Here is a 23294-nt window from a genome sequence, read left to right as displayed (position 1 = left end):
CATCTATTCCCTATTGTACATATACTTAGTTTCTGAAAGTTCATAGGAAAGAATAAATGAACATTAAGTCATGAAAAAGACTTTTTACATATGAAAGATAAATGTCCTTTTAAATTTAAAAGTTTTCTGCAGAGCTATAACAAAAAACATAGTACCAGTTTAGGAATGGTCTTCCCTAATGGGTCAATGACCAACAGCAGAAAACAGGGGCAAATTTCCTGGTGGTCCAGTGGTTAGGACGCCAAGTTTCCACAGCAGAGGACACAAGATCAATCCCTAGTCTGGGAAGTAAGACTCTGCATGCAGTGAGGTGCAACCAAATTAAAAAAAAAACTTTTTTAACCAAATACTAAATCAATACATAAAATTATAAGAATACGGGAGACACTATTTTTATAGTATTAGGGTGGAAAAAGTTTTCACAGCAAGATGAAAAATCTTTAAGGCACATATTAAGTGACATAAGTTTGACCTGCTAAACATTTCAAGCTCCTATAAAATAGGTCTTCCCTGGTGGCTCAGACAGTGAAGAATCTGCCTGAAATGCAGGAGACTTGGGTTCGATCCCTGGGTTGAAAAGATTCCCCTGAAGAAGGGAATGGCTATACTCCAGCATTCTTGCCTGAGAACTCCATGGACAGAGTAGCCAGGAAGGCTACAGTCCAAAAGAATAGGACATAACCCAGCAGCTAACACGTTCACTTTCATACTAAGATAACTGTCAGATCACTAAAACTAAAAGAAAATCTAGTATGAGATAATGGCAAATATATGATAAAGTGTTATTTACAAAAATACAAAAAATAACATCAACAAAAAAAGGCTATGAAGAGTGAATTCATAGAAGAAATAAAAATGGATAATAAATATATAAAGAAACCTAATTTTACTACTTAAAAATGCAAATTTAATCAAGGTAGTTATTTTTAATTGCTAGTTAACAATGACAAAATAGATTTTTCACCAGTAGATTAATATATTTTTTCTATTTAAATGTTTCAACAATGAGAAAGAGATTTATTCTTTATCATGAATTAAGAATTTGGTGATGGTGAAAACCAAGACAACCTCGTATAACAATTATCCTCCAATTAAAATTTTTTTAAAAAAACTGGGAAAAATTTATCCATTTCCAGCAATTTTTTTCTTACAGTAAACTAGTTCTTTGATGTCTATTTTAAAAAAAATTTATAATAGTGAATTCAAACCACTCCTGAAGAATTGAGCTATATATTCCATTTCAGTATGCAGAGAAGCAAAATCTCACGACTAGTTTCTGCTAAAAAAAACAAAACAAAACAAAAACCTATGTTCACTTAATCAAACATTCTTGAAATTTAGGAAGTTGGAGAATTATTAATATATTGACTTCACTCTTCTGCTTAACATACTTCAGCAGGTACCCAATTTTTAACATCCTAAGTCTTCATTTGGGTATACTCAAAATTGCTAAAAATCATTATCTCTAAAGGAGAAAACTAAGATGTGTTTTAAAATGTTAAATTGTTTTGAAATTTAATATGGAGTTTTAATTTTCTACGTGGATACAAATTAACACTGAATTTAATTTTACTGTTATTTTATTGTTCTTTTTAAATTTTTAAAAAATTTTAATTGGAGGATAATTGCCTTACAATATTATATTGGCTTCCAGCATACAACAATGTGAATCAGCGATAAGAATACATATGTCCCCCTATTTTTATTACACAATTTAAAGAAAGGAAATTAAACAGTCCTTGTAATATTAACCTTAGCAGTAAAGATGCGAAGGTAACTGCTACTGCTAAGTCACTTCAGTCGTGTCCGACTCTGTGCGACCCCATAGACGGCAGCCCACCAGGCTTCCCCATCCCTGGGATTCTCCAGGAAAGAACACTGGAGTGGGTTGCCATTTCCTTCTCCAATGCATGCAAGTGAAAAGGGAAAGTGAAGTCGCTCAGTCATGTCCGACTCTTAGCGACCCCATGGACTAAAGCCTACCAGGCCCCTCCATCCATGGGATTTTCCAGACAAGAGTACTGGAGTGGGGTGCCATTGCCTTCTCTGCGAAGGCAACTAGGTTCCTGCATAAGCTCAAACAAAAATCCATGGTCCGCAGAATAGACTATAGTTAAAGCTAGGAGCAACATTTATGTCAAGTGTGGCTTACATTAATTACCCAAGAGAGATCACTTTTTGAGTTTATCCATAACCGTGAGAGAAAATTAGAGTTAAATTTTCAATACAAAATGATGGAGGCCGTCCCCACCTCTCAAAACCCAAAATCATCCACTGATTAAGACCTTTAAATCTTTCTTCTCTTCCTTCCCTTCCCTGTTCACCTGAAACTACCACAGCCTTGTAAACTGACTATGTGCTATGCTTAGTTGCTCAGTTGTGTTCTACTCTTTGAGATCCCATGGACTGCAGCCCACCAGGCTCCTCTGTCCATGGGATTCTCCAGACAAGAATACTGGAGTGGGTTGCCATTCCCTTCTCCCAGGGATCTTCCCGACCCAGGGATTGAAACTGGGTCTCTTGCATTGCAGGCAGATTCTTTAAAGTCTGAACTACTAGGGAAGCCCCAGTAAAAAAATAAGTAAAAAAATAATAATAATTTAAATATGTCCTATATATTATAGCTAATGAACTTCAACCCCATTTTTGGAGGGATGGTGGTGATTGGATGCATGAGAGGTTTTCTGGAGTTGGTGTGATGATTTATTTCTTAACCTGGATGATTTGATTTTGTAAAACTTCAGTGGCCTGCACACTTATGATTTGTGTAGTTTTGTGTATTTTACAGTTCAATAAAAACTTTCCTTAAAAAATGAATTCTATAAGCAAGTCAATTAGTTCAATTTAGTGACTCAGTTGTGTCTCACTCTTTGTGACCCCATGGAGTGTAGCACGCCAGCCTTCCCTGTCCATCATTAATGCCCAGAGCTTGCTCAAACTCATGTCCATGGAGTCAGTCGTGCCATCCAACAATCTCATCCTCTGTCGTCCCCTTCTCTTCCCACCTTTAATCTTTCCCAGCATCAGGGTCTTTTCAAATAAGTCAATTCTTCACATCAGGTGGCCAAAGTATTGGAGTTTCAGATTCACCATCAGTTCTCCCAAAGAATATTCAGGACTGATTTCCTTTAGGATTGACTGGTTTGGTCTTGTAGTCCAAGAGACTCTCAAGAGTCTTCTCCAACACCACAGTTCAAAAGCATCAATTCTTTGGCACTCAGCTTTCTTTACAGTCCAACTTTCACATCCATACATGACTACTGGAAAAACCATAGCTTTGACTAGATGGACTTTGTTGCCAAAGTAATGTCTCTGCTTTTTAATATACTGTCTAGGTTGGTCATAGCTTTTCTTCCAAGGAACAACAATCTTTTCATTTCATGGCTGCTGTCACCATCTGCAGTAATTTTGGAGCCCCCAGAAACAAACTCAGTCACCGTTTCCATTGTTTCCCCATCTATTTTTCCATGAAGTGACAGGACCAGATGACATGATCTTAGTTTTCTCAATGTTGAGTTTTAAGCCAACTTTTTCACTCTCCTCTTTCACTTTCATCAAGAGGCGCTTTACTTCTTTGCTTTCTGCCATAAGGAAGGTGTCATCTGCATCTGAGGTTATTGATATTTCTCTCTGCTTCATTCAGCCAGGCATTTCGAATGATGTATTCTGCATATAAATTAAATAAGCAGGGTGACAATATACAGCCTTGACATACTCCTTTCCCGATTTTGAACCAGTCCGTTGTTTCAGGTCTGGTTCTAACTGTTCCTTCTTGACCTGCATACAGATTTCTCAGGAGGCAGGTCAGGTGGTCTGGTATCCCCATCTCTTTAAGAATTTCCCACAATATGTTCTGATCCACATAGTCAAAGGCTTTGGTTTAGTAAATAAAGCAGAAGTAGATGTTTTTCTGGAACTCTCTTTTTCTTTGATCCAACAGACGTTGGCAATTTGATCTTACTATAAACAAGTAAGCAAACATAAAAGTAGTTCTAATGGTACATTGGTAAACAGTAGTGAAGAAAAATGTTTTATAACAAAAAAAGAAAGAACAGTAAAAAGTAAGTCAGTACCAACCCCTCTGGTGTTTGCCCAATTTTAATCACTGAAGTATTAAATGGTTTTTTTCACATTAGCAAGATTTTGCAGATAGTAGCCAGCCCATGACTGCCTGTTTATTATTCTGACATGGTAATACACATAGAGTGCCTGATCTGGGCACAGACATAAGCAGCACTGTGGTGTAGCTTGAAGACAATCAAGGCAGGTTAAGAGTCAAAATCTTGGAAGAAAGGAATTCATAAAAAGGGAAGTCTTTGAAGATATGTGTTTAAATCAAGGCAAGATGGTTTTAAAACCTTTAGATACATCAGCTTCATTTACAAAACACCCTAAAAACTCTGATCACTTCACACCCAAGTAGGCAATAAAACATTCAGTAGTACACATTGTCACACCTGCTCTACTGACTAATAACAATCCTAGGTAGGGAAACCCATGAACTTGGTTGGGCCTGGTGTGAATTTCTCAGCATTTGAGTCATTTGTAGTAAAGGGCATTAACAGAGCTTAGTATATTGAAGAAACTATATTGCCCTTTCCATCAAAATTTACTGAATAACAAGATATAACTACTTCCTGCCAAGACACAAAATGACAGAAGGAAGAGTTAGAAACGTCTGTCAAAAATTAACAATTATGGGAAAGTGTTAAAGACCACCTAGCAAAGAAGAAAGATTTTGAAGAAAAGATTAAAACTGTTTTTAAGAACAAACGCAAAATATAGTGAGATTGGCTTAGAAAGTTCTGCTCCCAGTTAGAATATGTTGTCAGGCTTCCTGTGTGTGACCTAACCCTAACAACTCCCTTCAAGAGAAGAAGGCAAGTGCAGCATGATAAAAGTAGGATAGAATTCAACCACTAGGGACTTCCCTGGTGGTTCAGTGGCTAAAACTGCATGCTGCCAGTGCAGGGGGCCTGGGTTGGATCCCCGGTTGGGGAACTAGATCCAACATGCTGCAACTGAGACCAGTGAAGCCAAATAAAAAATTAGCAAATAAATATCTTAAAAAGAATTCAACCACTATTACCACACGTAAGTCTGCACACACACGAGAAAATATACATCAAATCACAAAATGCTTGATTTAGGTTAATGTTTAGTATCAAATACAGGACAAATGTAAAGTATGCAAGATGAAAAGTAAGTTTAAGGCAATACTATATATATATATATATAAATTCTGCAATGCAACCTAAAAATTCTATCAGTGGTGTTGGAAAAGACTCTTGAGAGTCCCTTGGACTGCAAGAAAAGCCAACCAGTCCATCCTAAAGGAGATCAGTCCTGGGTGTTCGTTGGAAGGACTGATGTTGAAGCTGAAACTCCAATAATTTGGCCACCTGATGCAAAGAGCTGACTCATTTGAAAAGACCCTGATGCTGGGAAAGATTGAGGGCAGGAGGAGAAGGGGACGACAGAGGATAAGATGGTTGGAGATGGCATTACCAACTCAATGGACATGGGTTTGGGTGGACTCTGGAAGTTGGTGATGGACAGGGAGGCCTGGCGTGCGGCAGTTCATGGGGTCGCAAAGAGTCAGACACAACTGAGTGACTGAACTGAACTGAACTGCATTACTGTTTTTTTTTTTTTTTTTTTGCATTACTGTTATTCTAGAGAAGGGATGAAAGAAAGGAAGAATCATCCAAAATCCTACCACTTAACTCAGCCACCTTGCTCTTTTGGATCACTTAGTCAAGGGGAAGCCAGCTGCCATGAGTATACCTTCATGCCTTGCTGGTTTAGTTGGTATGTCTTGTCTGACTCTTGAGATCCCATAGACTGTAGTCTCCCAGGTTCCTCTGTCCATGGGATTTCCCAGGCAAAAATACTGGAGTTGGAGTGGGTTGCCATTTCCTTCTCCTCATGCTTTGTTACTTAAAAGCAAGTAAGTAAAAAAATATCAAACAGATACAGATTAACAAACCTATGTAAATTATCAGTGTCAAATATTGGGAACCAATCCTTACTCCTTATTTCTACAAATGTGCAAGGTATGATGTAGGGGCAAAATACAAAAGCACAGTAACCGTACCATAAGGAAATATAAAAGGTGGGGAGATGGTTCTTAGGGTCTCTGAGAACCTAGCAATGTTGTATTTTTCACCAGGTAGTAGCTTGTGTGCTCAGTTGCTCAGTTGTGTGCTCTTTGTGACCCTGTGAACTGTAGCCCACCAGGCTCCTCTGTCCATGGGATTTTTCAGACAAGAATATTGGAAAATGGGTTGCCATTTCCTTCTCCAGGTAGTAGCTTGATGTGTATTCAATTTATAATTATAGGTAAACTCTAACTTTATTACCTTTTTTCTTGAAATATTCCATAATGAAGAATGTTGGTGTTTAACAGCATTACTTTGTGAATTAAGATCTACAGATTAACGTTTTTTTGCCTTTTTGAGAAGCTAGAGCTAAGGAAGATAGTTACATTTTATAATGTCAATGTAGTATCTTAAACATATTGATGCGGGTTTACCTGATAGCTCAGAAGCTAAACAATCTGCCTGCAGTGAGGGAGATGGGTTCTATTCCTGGGTTGGGAAGATATCTGGGAGAAGAGAATGGTTACTCACTCCAGTATTCTTGCCTGGAGAATTCCATGAACAGAGGAGCCTGGCGGGCTGCAGTCCAGGGGGTTGCAAAGAGTCAGACCCAAGTGAATGACTGACACTTTCACTTAGCATATTGATATTTTTAGTGAAGAAGAGATACTGAATTTTATGAATAGCCTGTCTCCAAGATGCCCCCAATCATCACCACCACCTAATATTTTGTCTCTGCATAGTCCTCTCCTACACTAAATAAGGGACAGCTATGCAGCAACTTCTGAGGTTAATGTCATAAATGACATTGTGGCTTCCTTGTTATATTTTGATTGACTCACCCTGGGGAAAAATAAACTGCTATGACTGAGAAAACACTTAAGAAGTCCTATGATAAGAAAGTGAGTCTTGGGACTTCCCTGGCAATCCAGTGGTTAAGAATCCTTCTAGCCACCTATTGCATGACACATGGAACTCTGCTCAAAGTCATGCACCAGGCTGGAGGGAGAGGGATTTGGAGGAGAATGAATACACACATAGGTATGGCTGAGTCCCTTTGCTGTTCACCTGGAACTAGCACAGCATTGTTAATCAGCTATATGCCAACACAAAATAAAAAGTTCAAAGTTTGGGGGAAAAAAAAAGAATCCGCCTTGCAGTACAGGAGACCTGGGTTCCATCAAAGGTCAGGGAACTATGGGACAACTAAGTCCTCATGCCACAACTAGAGAGTCCGAGCACTGCAATGAAATGTTCCACATGAACAAGTATCCCAAGTGCCGCATCTAAGACCTGACATATCCAAATAAACAATATAACTAAAGCCTCCTGCAAATGACATGGAAAGTAGACTCTAGCAACTTCCTCTCCAGTCAAGTTCTGAACTGATGAAGCCCTCTTCTGGAAGCACCCTCCTAAGTTCCCACAGACAGATTTCTGACTCACAAAATTGATGAGAAAATAAATGTTTGTCTCTCAGAGCTACTAAATCTGAGTAATCTGTAAAGCACCAACAATAAAGCTCATCAATAATAATACTTAAATAAGCTTAAAAGTGAAAGTGAAATCGTGTCTGACTCTTTGCGACCTTGTGGACTGTAGCCTACCAGGCTCCTCTGTCCATGAGATTTTCCAGGCAAGAATACTGGAGTGGGTTGCCATTTCCTTCTCCTCAGAATGCTCTTTATAAAACATAAACCAGATAGATAACATGTGTGTGTGTGTGTGTGCATGCGTGCATGTTCAGTCCATTAAGTTGTGTCCCACTCTTTGAGACCCCATGGACTGTAGCCCACCAGACTCCTCTGGCCATGGGATTCTGTGGACAAGAATACTGGAGTGGAGACTTCCCTGGTGGACCAGTGGCTAAGACTCCATGCTCCCAAATCAGGGGGCCCGAGTTCAATATCCAAGTGCCCCAATTAAGATTTGGTACAGCCAAATAAATTAATTAACAGTTAAAAGAATACTGGATTGGGTTGCCATGCTCTCCACCAGGGGATCTTCCCGACTCATGGATCAAACCCGGGTCTCCTGCAACTCCTGCATTGCAGGTAGATTCTTTACCACTGGAACACGAGGGAAGTCATAGGGATTTTAAGATATCCCAAGTTAAAATACTTGAAAGATTTCATATTCATGGACTAAAACTCACGATGGCCTAATAAAACCACTTAGGCTATTGCTTCTGCCAACATTTCACATTCACTTGTTTCCATTCTCTACCTCCTTTACTTCACTAGATTTCTGATTATTAAAGAATGTACTGTCTCCCTCAACCTTTGTACCTGCTTTTTTCTCTGACTAGGAATGTTCTTCCTTATGCTCTTAGGGTTATTCTTTGCATACAAGCCTCCTTCTTGTCACTCAGTTCTCAGCTTAAAAGTTCTCTCCCAAAGAGGCCTTCCCTGATGACCCTTAAGGAGAAAACTCTGGAAGGTCTTTACTAAAAAGAGGAAAAAGAGAAGTAAATTTAAATTTGGAATTACTTTATTAGAATAAGCGTATTAAATGAAAAAAAGAATTTACTAGTTTAAATTTTAAAGGGGAATATAAATTTGTCATTATATATTATATGATTGTACACCTGAGATACACAAAAGAAATAAATTGAAAAACAGGAATCATGTAAACTATGGGGAAAAAAACACTACAGAAGGACAAAGAAAGACATCAACAAACAGAAAAGGATAGCATGTAGGGTCAGAAGACTAAATGTCAAAAATGTAAATTCTCCAAATTCTCTCGCCAATGATTTCAATCAAAATATCAAAAGAAATTTATTATTACAAAGACACTGGTGATTATAAACTCATATGGAAAAATAAACAAGGCAAGAAGAGTAAGGAAATTGCTGAAGGATTAGCTCTATCAGATATGAAATACATTTTTAAACCCAAATAATCAGAATAAGTTGATTATGATGCAGGAGAAACATAACAATGTGGTAAAATACAAAATCTAAATATGAACAAATATATCAATAGGAAGTAGATGAACAATTATTTAGGTAAGTAGTGTTGTTTAACTGGGTAGTCAGTTGAAAAAATATAAGTTGTGACTAACATTTTACATACAAGAGGAATAAAATAAGTAGGTGTATGAAAATGAAATAAAAAAAGAAAAATGAAACCATTCAAATATTATAAAAAGAAAATGTGAAAAATATTTATAAGCTAGAGGTTGTAAAAGTTTTTCTAATTAAGATACACTAAAGTCATAAGCAATGGCAACCCACTCCAGTACTCTTGTCTGGAGACGCATGGATGGAGGAGCCTGGTGGGCTGCAGTCCATGGGGTCGCAAAGAGTCGGACACGAATGAGCGACTTCACTTTCACTTTCCAGTTTCATGCATTGGAGACGGAAATGGCAACCCACTCCAGTGTTCTTGCCTGGAGAATCCCAGAGACGGGGAAGCCTGGTGGGCTGCCGTCTATGGGGTCGCAGAGTCAGACACGACTGAAGCAACTTAGCAGCAGCAGCAGCAGCAGAGCCATAACAGCAAAGTTTTTCATTAAAAATTTAACTTAAATTTTCATCTCATTTAAAATTCAGAATGTTAAAAAATATGACAAAGAAGGACTTCCTTGGCTGTTCAGTGGTTAAGACTATGCTTCCATTGAAAGGGGCTTGAGTTTCATCGCTTGTCAGGGAACTAAGATCCCCCAAATTTAAAAAAAAAAACAAAAAACAAAAAAAGCAAACAGAAAACATATTTGCAACTTATCACAAATGGTTAATTTTCTAAAGAACCTTCTATAAAAATCAATAGAAGCCAAATAACGCAACAGAAAAAAATGGACAATGTGTATTATTTATTACTTTAAAATGTTTTGAAACAACAACTTTTTCAAGAGTGAATAAAATATAAAAATCACTAAATCACCGACTTGATGGACATGAGTTTGAGTGAACTCTGGGAGTTGGTGATGGACAGGGAGGCCTGGCGTGCTGCAATTCATGAGGTCACAAAGAGTTGGACACGACTGAGCGACTGAACTGAAGTGAAACAGTGTTTAGGTTTATCTTCATCAAAACTCTTACATGCGGTGATTGACCTGTTTGGGTTTATGTTGTGGAAAACCATGTAACTTTCACAGCTGAGTTGACAGGAGTGTACACAGCAAGACAAGAAGCTGATCCTTGGGAAACAGGACTTCACAAACACTGACATCATCCCGCTCCAAGTCACCTCAAACACTAACATGAAGGAAGCATCAGGGAAAATTCTACACTTCTAGGGAGCATTTCAGAAAATTTTAGATCTTGAGAAGCAAGATGACTCCAGGAAACACTCGTGTTACTACAGAGTAAGCGAACTTTAGTCCAAAATGTGTTTGTGATAGCTGATATGTCTCAGGGCCAGTTTCTTCCCATCTACACAATGAAATGACTGATAAACTTTAATTCACACTTGTATCCCCAGTATCTAGCCTGGAGCCTGCCAATGAAAAGTTCTCAATAAATACAAGTTCCTTCACTTACCTTTCTCATCCTAAAATTCTATTTATCTTCCAAATTCACCCACACTGAACAAATTAAAGGCAGGTATCTTATTTGGGACTCAATTCTACTGCACAAAACAGAAAACTTCCTAATAGGTTTTAAAGACGTGAAAACCAAAAAATTCTGTTATGTTAGAGAAATCCAGGTTTAAGAAGCCTGAGGATGGGACTTCCCTGGTGGCCCAGAGGTTGTTTCCGAGCTCCCAAAACAGGGGGCCCAGGTTCAATCCCTGATCAGGAAACTAGATCGTACAGCAGTTCTACTGGTATCAGAGATGCAGGCTCCTTTCGTCTCCCCATCCTAAAATATATTTTCTATTATCAAGTCAATTCGTAGTATCACATGATTTCTGTATCTCCAACTATTGAACCCATGTTCTATAGATGATGAGGGAAAGGAGACAGATACAAAAGAGTACATTCTGTATGGCTCTAATTCTATAGAAACTATCTAAAAGATCTTTATAGACATGGAGGTTAAAATAGTGGTTATTATTCATGGAGTTACCAATGGGGAGCAGGCAAAGGGAGCCTTCAGGGGTGCTACAAAGATTTACATCGCTGTCTGGAGTAGTGCTATATGTGCAGAGAATCACTTGATATTTTGACAAGACTATGCACTCCAAATAGACTGAGGAAACTGGAAGTATTCTAACACACTTAGTGTTCACGCCCAGTTCTTGTGCTATCACTGCTGTCACCTTCCAGAGGTTGGTTGAAAAATAACCAAGATAGGGATTTCCCTGGCATTGCAGTGGTTAGGATTCCCTGTGCTCCCACTGTAGGGAGCATAGGTTTGATCCTTGGTCAGGGAACTAAGATCCCACATGCCAGATCAAAAACAAAAACAAAACAAAGACATACAGTTTTCTAGAAGAGATGCAGGTGCACCAATCGTCTTGCTTCAGGAATAGCCAGGTCCAAACCCTCTTTTTTTTTTTTTTTAATGTTTTTTTGTTCTTCTGAAATGGGCATAAAAATAATGAGTTTTATTTTTCCAAAATCTTAAGAGTCCCTCTGTGGGGATTAATGAGGCAATGTATGTCAAGTACTTAACATGGTGCCTGATATTTAATGAAAGGTAGTGGTTACTGTTATTATTTATTATCATCATGATAGTCGTCATTACAAATGATAGGACAGGATCTCAAATGATCCTTTAGTGCAAATTTCCAAAGAAACTGGTCAACATACTTGTAAATGTGAATATCTTCCTGAAAATATACATTTGGCTAGGCAGGTAATGACATTGTTTCTCTGTTGAGAACTTTCAAAAGAAGCTAAATCCAGTTCTTACCTCTGATAGCACCACAGTTTTAGAAAACTCAAAGTAGTTATAGAAATAATTTTGGAAATATATTGTAAAATTTTTGATTTTGCCTTCAATATTGCATGACCTTCATTAAGGTGGCCCCATGAAACAAATGGGCTTTCCTGGTAGCTCAGCTGGTAAAGAATCCGGCTGCAATGCAGGAGACCCTGGTTCGATTCCTGGGTTGGGAAGATCCCCTGGAGAAGGGATAGGCTACCCACTCCAGTGTTCTTGGGCTTCCCTGGTGGCTCAGATAGTAAAGAATCCACCTGCAATGCAGGAGACCTGAGTTCAGTCCCTGGTTTGGGAAGATCCCCTGGAAAAGGGAATGGCAACCCATTCCAGAATTCTTGTCTGGAGATTTCCATGGACAGAGAAGCCTGGCAGGCTATAGTCCATGGGGTTGCAATGAGTCAGACATGACTGAGCAAGTAAAACACATACATATATATTTACTTACTATTTATTTATGCTGTCTAATTAGAAGAGCACTCTACACTCTCTAAAAAGTAACAACAATAACAAACAAACAAAAAAAACCTGGTAAGAATGATGACTCTAGATCACTACATACAGATTAGGAATGCCATACCCTTTGGTTCATTAATATAAAAAGCCCAGGCTAAGACAGATAGCTTCCTTATTTCCTTGGGAATAAGGGAAGTGGGTATTTTCCTAGTCCATGTTTTCATGGAAAAAATTACTGACTTAGTTTTTATGTAGAGTAAATCCATTTTGGAAAATGTATAAGTACAAAATACTTACCCACTTAGCAACTGGACACCCATTAGAGCTTTTTCCTTCTTTCCCCGTGTACACTACTATTTCTATCCTTACTGCGTTTCCTTTTTGACCATACCTAAGTGTGAAACACAGTGAATGGAAAATCATTGAAATAAACTTTTAACATCGTTATGGGAATAAGATTTACAGAAGCACAAAAATCAAACACTCCTCATAATAATAACTTTGTTAAAAATGTACTTGTGTGTGGCAGATATTTTTGTTGTCCAGTTCTATTTACTTGTCCTTAAGGATCACTTTTTTAAAAAATGGCCTGGCTCCAAGACAAGCAAAACCAATGTGAATGTAGTGTTGACAAAGGTAATTTTAACTATTTCTATGATTATACAGTAACAGGAAAATAAGTATGTCTGCATTTAACAAAGACAGCCTTGCTTCGTGAGGGTCTTTATTGAGTTCCCAATGGCTCATGTGAATGACTTGGCAGGAACACCAGGACACTGGGCTTTTCCTGGGTGCTAAGAAACATCCAACTCATATTCCTGAAGGTTTTCCATTCACCTCCTGTTTTTTCCCAGAGAGTATATCTCTGCATTGAGTTAGGTCCCCAATAATCAATGATTTTAACAGGGAAGCATATTTCCTCACCTATTCTCCATGATTTCCCTGACAGCAGCAACACTTGGTCCTGCCCCAAGGTGTGTATAATATGGGCCTTTGTCTTTTTGTATAACTCGATCTGTGGAAGGAACAAGATTATTAGACCCAAAGCTTTACAGAATTGCATAGGGGCGCGGAAGAGCTAGTTTTACTTTTTTTTTTTTAAATTCAGAACAATGAATCTTGACAAGATTTTGGTAAGCTTTAGTAATTAAAAACTGGGACAACAGGCCCTGGAGTGTAACTTATCCCTTTTTTCTGCTCCTAATTAATCCATTCTTTCCTGAGAATCAGAGGAGGAAAAACATATTTTAAGTTGTGGTTAACATTTATTCTCAGATCTTCTGCTTTTAAAAAGACCTATAAAAATTGAGGTACGAAATTAAGTTATCCTAGAGCAATACATCTTAAAAGCTTTGCCTCAGAATCCTATTAAAATTGAGCCCCCCCCAAAAATTGAGCCCAACAATTGCACTGCTAATTTATTTTACTACACACATGCATATTATTTATAATGCACGTGTACACAAGAATCTTCATTGTTACAATAATATGTAATATCAAAAGAGAGAAAAATGGAATCTTCCAATTAAACAATAGTTAAAATTTAGGGTTATTTATACAGTGGAATATGATACAGCTATTAAAACAATAGCATTTACAGACATTGAAAAATCCAAGTTAAAAAGCAAGCTGTAAAAGTTGTATGTTTTAAAAGCCTTAAATTTTGTAAAACTTATAAAATTTTTTTTTACAAAAAAATTTTGTTAATATTAAAATCACTAACAATATTAATTCAATAGAAAAACTGTAACAGCTAGTTTTCTCTAAAAAAAGTTATTCGCACCACATTTCTGTACCATTTGAGTTTTTGTGAGTATGAATTAAGTACTTCTTAGAAAATGTCATTTTTAATTTGGCCTCTGAGAATCATGTCTAACTAGAATCATTGGGGAATGCATGTCTACCTACATCAGAAGGCTATTACTTACCATTTTAATTGGATATCCAATAAAACATAGGATTATTTTTGTGGCTACTTAAGCAAGATAGCAGTGAATAATTTTTTATTTATTGGTGATCTAGGGCAGGACTTCCCAGGTGTCTCAGTGGTAAAGAATCTGCCTGCCAATACGGGAGACATGGATTCGATGCCTAGGTCAGGAAGATCCCCTGGATAAAGAAGCAGCAACTCACTCCAGGATTCTTTCCTACGAAATCCCATGGACAGAGGAGCCTGACAGGCTACAGTCCATGGGGTTGCAAAAGAGTTGGACATGACTTAGTGACTAAACAATACAACAATCTAAGGCAATGGTTCTTAATCATGGATGGTTTTGCCAAAGGGGATATTTAGCACTATTTTGAGTTATGACAACTGTATGCATGTATGTGTGTGCGTTTTTGCTAGCTAGTGAGAAGAGGCCAGGGAGGCCACTAAACAGCCTACAACAGATAAAGCAACAGGTAACAAATACACAGATAGCAAAGAATTACCCCGCCTAAAATGTCAGTAAATTTGAGGAACACTAACTACCCTAGTTTTGCTAGGACATAACACTTTCTTAGAAATCCTTTACCCTTGGATATGATTGGGATACTTTACCCTCACTTGGGATGATTTCTGAGTCTGCTCTTTTGTTTTTCTTTTTAAATTCCCATCTCTACACAATGAACACAATAATCTCAAATGGAACAATTATAGGAAAACATGTAACTGACAGTGTATTATTACATAGTTCCAGGTCCACTGCAGATACTGAATAAACTTTGAAAGCCTGGCTGTCTCAATTCCTACAATGTTACAAGATAGTATGTATAAGGAAAGAGTTTTCAAACTAGCTAATCATCTTATCGAAACTATGTATAGGGTTAAATTAGACTAGCTCAGGTCTATAACATATTTATGGCATTTTAAAGACTTCTTTTCCATGTTTAATGACTTATTAAAAAAATAAAAAAGGGTCTCTTTTTCAGATTTTTGATGCAAGAGGATGGAAGTTACAAATACAGCCTCTGGAGTTGGGACTGCCTGTCTTTGAATTCCGGTTGAATCATTTACTAGCTATGAACTTCTCTGATTCAATCTCTTCACTTATAAAATGGGGATAATGAGCATTCCCTTTGGTGGGTTTTTGTTAATATAACAAGTCAAGGATGCAGCAGTTATGAGACTTGCAGGGAAAGATCTGGAATCTGAGCCATTATCATTACCACACTCTCCTGTCCTTGGTCTGAGAATCTCTCTTTCCCAATTCAACCCACTCAGACAGCGCTGTCACCCCTCCAGACTGTCCGACCCTTCTAAAAGGCTCTTCATTCTGAGAGGAGCCTATCTTTGGTGCCTGGCATGAGGTAGGCTGTCAAAACAGTGCTGAATGATGGGCAGAAAAATGGAAGGATTCATTTCAGAATATTAAATGCACTTTGAATAATCAAGAACTGAAAGTAATTGTTATACTTCACTATTTTTTCTATTGTGGTTAAAAAAGTATATCAGAATGATATACTTACTCCATCCTTCCAATCAGTCCTTTAAGTACCCATTCTTGAATCTACCAATGAATCATTTTCTTCTTGACTGGATTAGCAATTACACAGATACTTTTCTTACGGTTATTTAAGTTATATATATTTTTTATGTTCTCTGCATACATGTTTAAAATGTACAACTTAAAAATACTTGATTTTAAACAAAAGGCCTAAGGGTTGAAATTTTTCTGAATATAGGAAGAATAAACTGTGATAAAGTATTAAGGGATTCATTCTTATGATGTGCACAATAAACAACTTGAGAGACATCTAGCTTGAGCGAACTCCAATTTTCCACTTAAGAAAGTTTCTGGAGTACCAGTTGCATTTCCCATTTATCTGAGCTGCATGAAAAAAAAGGTCCCACAGAAAAATGGATATAGAATTATTTAGTCCATCCTAGCTAGAATATGAATGGGGCCAAAATGTCACATATAAAAACACAAATCAAACTTTATTTGATAATGACTTGAGGCAATTAAGGCAAAAAAAAAAAAAAAAGAAACACACATGCATACACTTACCAAGACAGTTGCAAGTAGGCAATTCAGAATCTTTCGTTGTGGACACAAGGGTTTTTGTAGGATTGGTAAAGAAGTTCATCGCATAATCATTAAAAGTTTTCTGTGCACTGTTTATTGGGGAAAATTCTGATGTTCCAACACTAGATGAACAGACATCCTCTTCATTTTTGGTAGAAACCACTGTAATTCCACCTGAACATACTACATTTAGGTTCCTGAGAATTTGTGCTGGGTCTGGTAAAGGGGTCTCATGAGAGATACCAGGAAATGTTGGCAGTCTCTGATGCATGAGTTGGTCTTTAACATCCTCTTGGAACTGTCTTTGGTCACTGCCATCCAGGACATTAGCACACTGGTTGGTTGGAGAGGCTGGCTGGAGTAAAGGATGAGCTTTCTGATTGACATTCACTGTTGGCTGTACCTGAGTATATGCATTTTCTGAAAATGCCTGCCCAGTGGATTCTGTTTTTAATGGGATTATGGGGATAGAATCCAAGGGTTCAACCTTCATCTTTTCCTGTGCTAATTCAGGATAATATCTCTCAAATTTTATCTGAGCAAGTGGAGGAAATAATTTTTTGTGTTCTAATGCTGAACTTGTTTGAGTCAGTGGTTTCCATACTTTAGTTAGGGGAGGAATTTTTCCCAACAGAATGGGAAAATCATGTGGACCAAATTGACCAAATCTTTGAAATTTAGATGCTATCCAAATGTCATGTAATTTACTATACTCATATGACAACTGTTCCTGCTTTTTCTGGTCATTTTCTTGACAACTTATGACCATGTGCTTTTTTTTCCGTCTATCTCTTGATGGAGTAGATTTTGTCTTTTTCTGGATTGTGTTCTTTTGCTTTATTACTGATGAGCCTTGATTATTTTGAACACTGGAAGGTGGTTTCTGTGGTGGTGTGCCCATCTCCTGGTTATACTTCTGCTGTACATTATATGCAACAAGGCTTGTTGGTGTACTTTCAACTTTTTTGTCCTCTGGTTTCACATAATTGAATTTAATCATTGATGCAAGTTGTGTTAACTGTGCGGCAACATCTTCTTCTATTTTACTGTGAACTGAATCTTGACATGATGAATCATCCTTTGAATCCAACTTGATGCTGTTGTCCAGTGACTGGTTACAATACTCTGATTTGCTAGTTATTGTGGTCAACTGCTGCAAATTCCTAGAACTGTCAAGAGTAATCCTACCTTGCGCAATATTTTTATTGGTATCAGTTTTAGATGAATTTGAATTTGGTATAAAAAGTGAATTTGTGACGGTTGAATTTTCCTGTGCCTTTGTGGATGCTTGGTCACTAGGTGAGCTGTTGTGTGACTTAGAAATGCTATTTTGGCCATTGAACACTACAGCATTGCACGAGCTTTGCTTTTCCAAAGACGGACAGTGATGAAGGCTCTGTGACTCCCCTTTTAAGTTTGGGTCTTGGAAGTCTTTTCTCACAGAATACAGAATAGCTTTACAGCTGCTAAGCAAACTAGCTGTTCTCTGTTCTGTTTCTTCATCCTTCTCTGACTTTGATGGAGAGGAATTTTCTGATGGGGCTTCTGAAAGTTGTGTGAGAGCTTCTATGGCCACTACTTGTTCTAGTGTTAATCTCCTATCTTTCATTAGGGATAGGAGACTTGGTTGAAGTGTTGATCCTTCTTTTAGTTCTCTATTTGCTATAATTTCTAGGGATTTTGGTTGATCACTTTCATTGTGTATAGTAGTATGACTATTTGAGTTGCAGTTCACAGGATCTGGGAAAGACTTACAATTAAAGCCAGGCTTCTGAATAACCAAAACATTACTCTTCCCCTTGAGATGATCACAGCTCGCACTAGAAGCAATGGTGCTCATGACATTGTTATGGTTTGCGGTGTCTTTCAGGAATTTATAAGGATTGTTTTCAAATGCCTTGCCAAGTTCTTCAATGTTGATTTTTTTAAAAGACAAATTTGTTTCAGTTGGTAAATAGTGTACATTTTTAATGCCATTTCTTACAGTTTGTGCAAACAATTTTTGAGGTTCAAGGAGGTCAGTAAGTAGAATTTTTTTCCTGTCATCTTCTGAGTTTTTCAAATTTTCAACTTCTGTTTTAATTGTATTAAATTCTCCTTTGACATGATCAGTTAAGTGTGATTTCTTGTTTTGTGTCCAATTCTCCACTTCAATACCTGTCATACTTTCTTCATTTTTAGTTACATTTTCTAAGGTACATGAATTCAATTCCAATCTCTGTTCTTCCTCATGAGCACAACTACTGTATTCCATGGATTCTGACTTGGGGCCATTTACCAGTTTGTTGTCAAAATCTGCCTATAAAATAAACACAGAAATTACTCATATAATCTACTCCGATACCTGAGGAAGAGTCATAAGAACTTTACAATTTAAAAGCAACTAAATGTGAAGTCCCTGAAAACATTTTATTTTCACTTTTTATATTTTCTAATAATTTATAAAAACTCAATAAGGGGAAAAGAAAAAAGAGAGGTAGAAACCATTATAATCCCATGCCTGTTAATGTTTTGGTATACTCATTTTTTCAAAAATAAAATTTTTTTACAATTAAAAAAAAATTGTAAAATATTTTCACAATTGGTGTCATGGCAACCCTCTCCAGTGTTCTTGCCTGGAGAATCCCAGGGACAGGGGAGCCTGGTGGGCTGCTGTCTCTGGGGTCGCAGAGAGTCGGACACGACTTAAGCGACTTAGCAGCAGCAGCAGCAGCAATGAGCAATACCTACTATTTCAATGCAAACTGTAATGAGACACACACATACAAAAAAATCATACATCATCATAGGTAAATCTATGGCTGGTTCACGTTGATGTAAAGCAATTATCCTTCAATTAAAATAAATAAATTAAAAAATATATAAATCATAAATACTTATATAGCTTGCTGAGTTTTCACAAAACTGCTATGTACCCAAATCCCACCAAGAAATTTACATCTAATAAACAAGGTCCTACATTATCGCACATAGTATATTTAATATCTTATGATAAACCATAATGGAAAAGAATATAAAAAAGAATTTATATACATATAACAAACACTTTGCTGTACAGCAGTTACACTGCAAATCAACTATATTTTGATAAAAAAAATTTTTAATTAATTTTTAAAAACTTATCATCATCACTCCAAAACCAAAGCGTAACCACTGATTTGGCATCTTAGATTTCTTTTGCTTATATCCATACTTTATACAACTGACTTTCTTTTACTCAAAATTTTGTTTGTGGTAGTCTTCCATGTTGTAAAGTATAATTGTAATCCATTGATTCCTCCTGCTATACAGTAATTCATTAATTGAATATACAATGTATTTTTGTGTTCTACTGTAGATGGACATTCATTTTTACATTTTTGGCTACAACAAAGTACACTATAACATATTACTGTTATCTTTTGGTGAATTTATATATACATGGGGTGGAGGGAAGTGCTGGATCATTCAGTGTGTGTATTAATATATGTGCATGCACCTTCAGCTTTAGGAGACAGGCCAAATAATTTTCTACAGTAGCTATCGATATATACTCCCACAAGAATTATTAATATGTTTCCATTTTTATTAACAATTAGTTCACATTCTGATCAAAACTTAGCATTTTCTGTCTTAACACATTAACCATTAGGGTGAGTGGGTAGTGACATCCCTTTTTAAAATTTTTTTGAGATGAACTTCCCATAAGATAAAATTCGTCATTTTACTATTTCAAGTTGTATAATTCTGTGACTGTATACACAATATTGTGCAACAATCACCTTTAATTCCCGAACACTGTCATTGCTTCTGAGAGAAACACTGAACTCACCAAGGAATCAGTATTCCCCTCTCTAATCCGTATTTTTTGTAAACCTTGAAACAAGGATTTCCCTGGCAGTCCAGTGGTTAAGACTCTGCACTCTCAACGCAAGGGGGCACAGGTTTGATCCCTGGTCAGAAAACTAAGATCCCGACTGCCGCACAGTGCTCATCCAAAGTTATACCACAGGATGACACAAGAGGGGACATTTCTGTCAGGAGTAAATAGAAAATAATCTTTATATTTAACATGGTGCTAGATGTTTTAGTCAATGCCTGAAAGACAGTAAAATCTAAATATAAAAATATTGAATAAATGATTATATAATTGACTCTAATAGAAAAACCAAGAGTATTGACTAAAAAGAAAAAAAGATTCAGAGTTCAGAGTTCATATCTAATTTCCTGTCAGGGTACAGGTTACATAGGCTATGTTTAACATGTCAAAATTCATTTCAAAAATGCAATATCATATATACATTATCCTATATGTATATTACATACACATAACAACTTTTTAAAAATAAATAAGATAGCCAATTTTTTTAAAGCAATATATAAAATTTTAATATTAAAAGGACTAATAAGTTAAGCATTCCGGGTAAATAAACAAATTAACAGAATAAGTTCAATAATATTTAATATTATTGTTAAAATGCTGGCATTTGTAAGCAGCAGAGAAAATTATCAATTTCTTAATAATGACAAGAAAGATGTTTGATCCTTATAACATGCAACAAAAATTCCAGATATATTAGTAATTTAAACAGAAGAAAATCTAGAAAATAGGAAAAATCTTCCAAAGCAAGAGCAAAAAGTGGCAAGCCATAAAAAAAGACAGAATCCTTTGACTACATATAATATTAAGACTCTGAAAGGCAAAGACACCATAATATGCTTTTTAAATTGCTGATCACAACCTGAGTTCCAATACCAATTTCATGCTTTGTAACAAATGCTTTTTTAATAGAATATTAAAGAAAAATAAGTATACTATATTTAGTAAAGATAAGTATTATCATAAAAATCTTTTATGTATGGTTTTGTGTCCATGTACTGAATAATGATGTAAACTGTATTTACTTCCTGATATGCATAGCTACTTACAAAGGTAGGAGAAATATTGTCAAAATTAAAGTGAAAATTTCATTGAAAAATTTTTATATTGAAATTTTTAAAAAATCAAGTGACAGACTGGATAAATACAAGATATATAGTTACTGTTCTTAATGAAAAAAAAAATTTCTGAGAAATGAAAAAGGAAAATGACTCAATAGAATACTGAGGAAAGAACAGGCATAAGTACTTCACTTCGGTGGAAATCAAAAGGATCAAACTCTATCCAACTTCTTACTAGAAGAAAATGAAAATAAATGCAATCCAAATTGCAACAATAAAATGTAAGCAAATCATAATGCAATATAACATTTAGAGAAAATATGAAATAAACCCTCATATATTCACATTGTGAATTAATGTGCAGTCATTACTCAATGTATCAATCTAGTGATTGCATGGCAAGTTATTAATAATACATCATTAACCCAAAATAGTGTGTGATAACATGTGATAAATTAAAATATCTTTTAATTTAAAATATACAAACAGTACGAATTCCCTGGCAGTTCAGTGCTTAGGACTCAGCACTTTCACTGCCTTGGCCCGGGATCAATCCCTGGTCAGGGAACTAACGTCTCACAAGCTTTGCTGGCATGGTAAAACAGAAAGTACGTCCAAATAATGTATTCATCACAAAGTGGATATAGAACGAACATACCTCAACATAATTCAGGCCATTATAATAAGCCATAAGCCCAGAGCTAACATCATATTCAACAGTGAAAAGCTGAAAGCATATCCTGTAAGATCAGGAACAAGACAAGGATACTCGCTCTTACTACTTTTATTCACCATAGTATTGGTAGTCCTAGACATGGCAATCAGACAGAAAGAAGAAATAAAAGATGGCTAAAGATATCACATCAAAAGATGTTCAGCATCACTAATCAGAGAAATGCAAATCAAAACCACAACTAGATATCACTTCACATCAGAATGGCTATCATCAAGAAGACCACAAATAGCAAATGTTGATGAAGACGTGGAGAAAACAGAACCATTACACATTGTTGGTAGGAATATAAATTGGTGCAGCCACTATGGAGAACAGTATTGAGGTTCCTCAACAAAGTAAAAATAGAATTACCACATGATCCAGCAATTCCACTCCTAGGTATTTATCTAAAGAAAATGAAGACAGTAATTCAAAAAGATACATACATATAATGTTTATAGTAGATTTTTTTTTCAAATCAATTTATTATTATCCTGACAGCTGGCATCATTAATACTTTGATAGAAACCACTTAAAATTAGCCAAACATATAAGATAATCACATGCAGAAGATATACAAAGTATAACCATTTAAACGGAGAAGGCAATGGCAACCCACTCCAGTACTCTTGCCTGGAAAATCCCATGGACGGAGGAGCCTGGTAGGCGGCAATCCATGGTGTAATAGATATAATTTGTACTTGACCATAACTTCTGTACCCAGAAATGATTGTAAAATTAAAATCTAAGATAAAATCTGTATACCATATACTTTGAGTGCTTTACATCTTAGAAAACAAAGGTAGTCTTTCACTGTTACATATTTAGTGTCTCCGGTGAGTTGAGAGAAACACCATAAAACTTCGAATTTTTGTGCTTTTCTCTTATTAACCATTGTGCATGCTGTGGTGCTCTGAGGTAGGTCTGGTGAAGGTCCATGAGACAAGGCTTTAGAATTTCCAGTGGATATCCAGTCTTTTATACTAATGAGTCAGGCCAGCTTTGTCTCATGGCTGTGTAGACTGCTAAATCAAAGACCACAGCGGTGATAACCGATGGCATATATTTTAGATATGAGTCAGCATCTATTCAGAGAAGGCAATGGCACCCCACTCCAGTACTCTTGCCTGGAAAATCCCATGGACCGGGGAGCCTAGTAGGCTGCAGTCCATGGGGTCACTAAGAGTCGGACATGACTGAGTGACTTCACTTTCACTTTTCATTTTCATGCACTGGAGAAGGAAATGGCAACCCACTCCAGT

General features: G+C 36.6%; 1 protein-coding gene and 1 pseudogene across 4 annotated transcripts in view; both read right to left on the bottom strand.

The window, feature by feature from the left end:
- The window catches only part of TET1 (tet methylcytosine dioxygenase 1), a 138521-nt gene that overhangs the window by 32273 nt on the left and 82954 nt on the right, over nt 1–23294 (bottom strand). For all 4 annotated transcript variants that reach the window (XM_010852179.1, XM_010852181.1, XM_010852182.1 and 1 more), the window contains exons 4-6: nt 16380–18696; nt 13312–13402; nt 12685–12778 (exon numbers count right to left, since the gene is read on the bottom strand). In XM_010852179.1, coding sequence (XP_010850481.1) covers nt 12685–12778; nt 13312–13402; nt 16380–18696 — 2502 coding nt within the window. The remainder of the gene's footprint in view (nt 1–12684; nt 12779–13311; nt 13403–16379; nt 18697–23294) is intronic.
- Nucleotides 22604–23294, bottom strand: part of LOC104997445 — a 1999-nt pseudogene continuing 1308 nt past the window's right edge.

This window comes from Bison bison, unplaced genomic scaffold (assembly GCF_000754665.1).
Source record: "Bison bison bison isolate TAMUID 2011002044 unplaced genomic scaffold, Bison_UMD1.0 scf7180017864309, whole genome shotgun sequence".
In the NCBI taxonomy this organism is placed as follows: Eukaryota; Metazoa; Chordata; class Mammalia; order Artiodactyla; family Bovidae; genus Bison; species Bison bison.
This window is presented reverse-complemented; position numbering and strand designations above follow the sequence as displayed.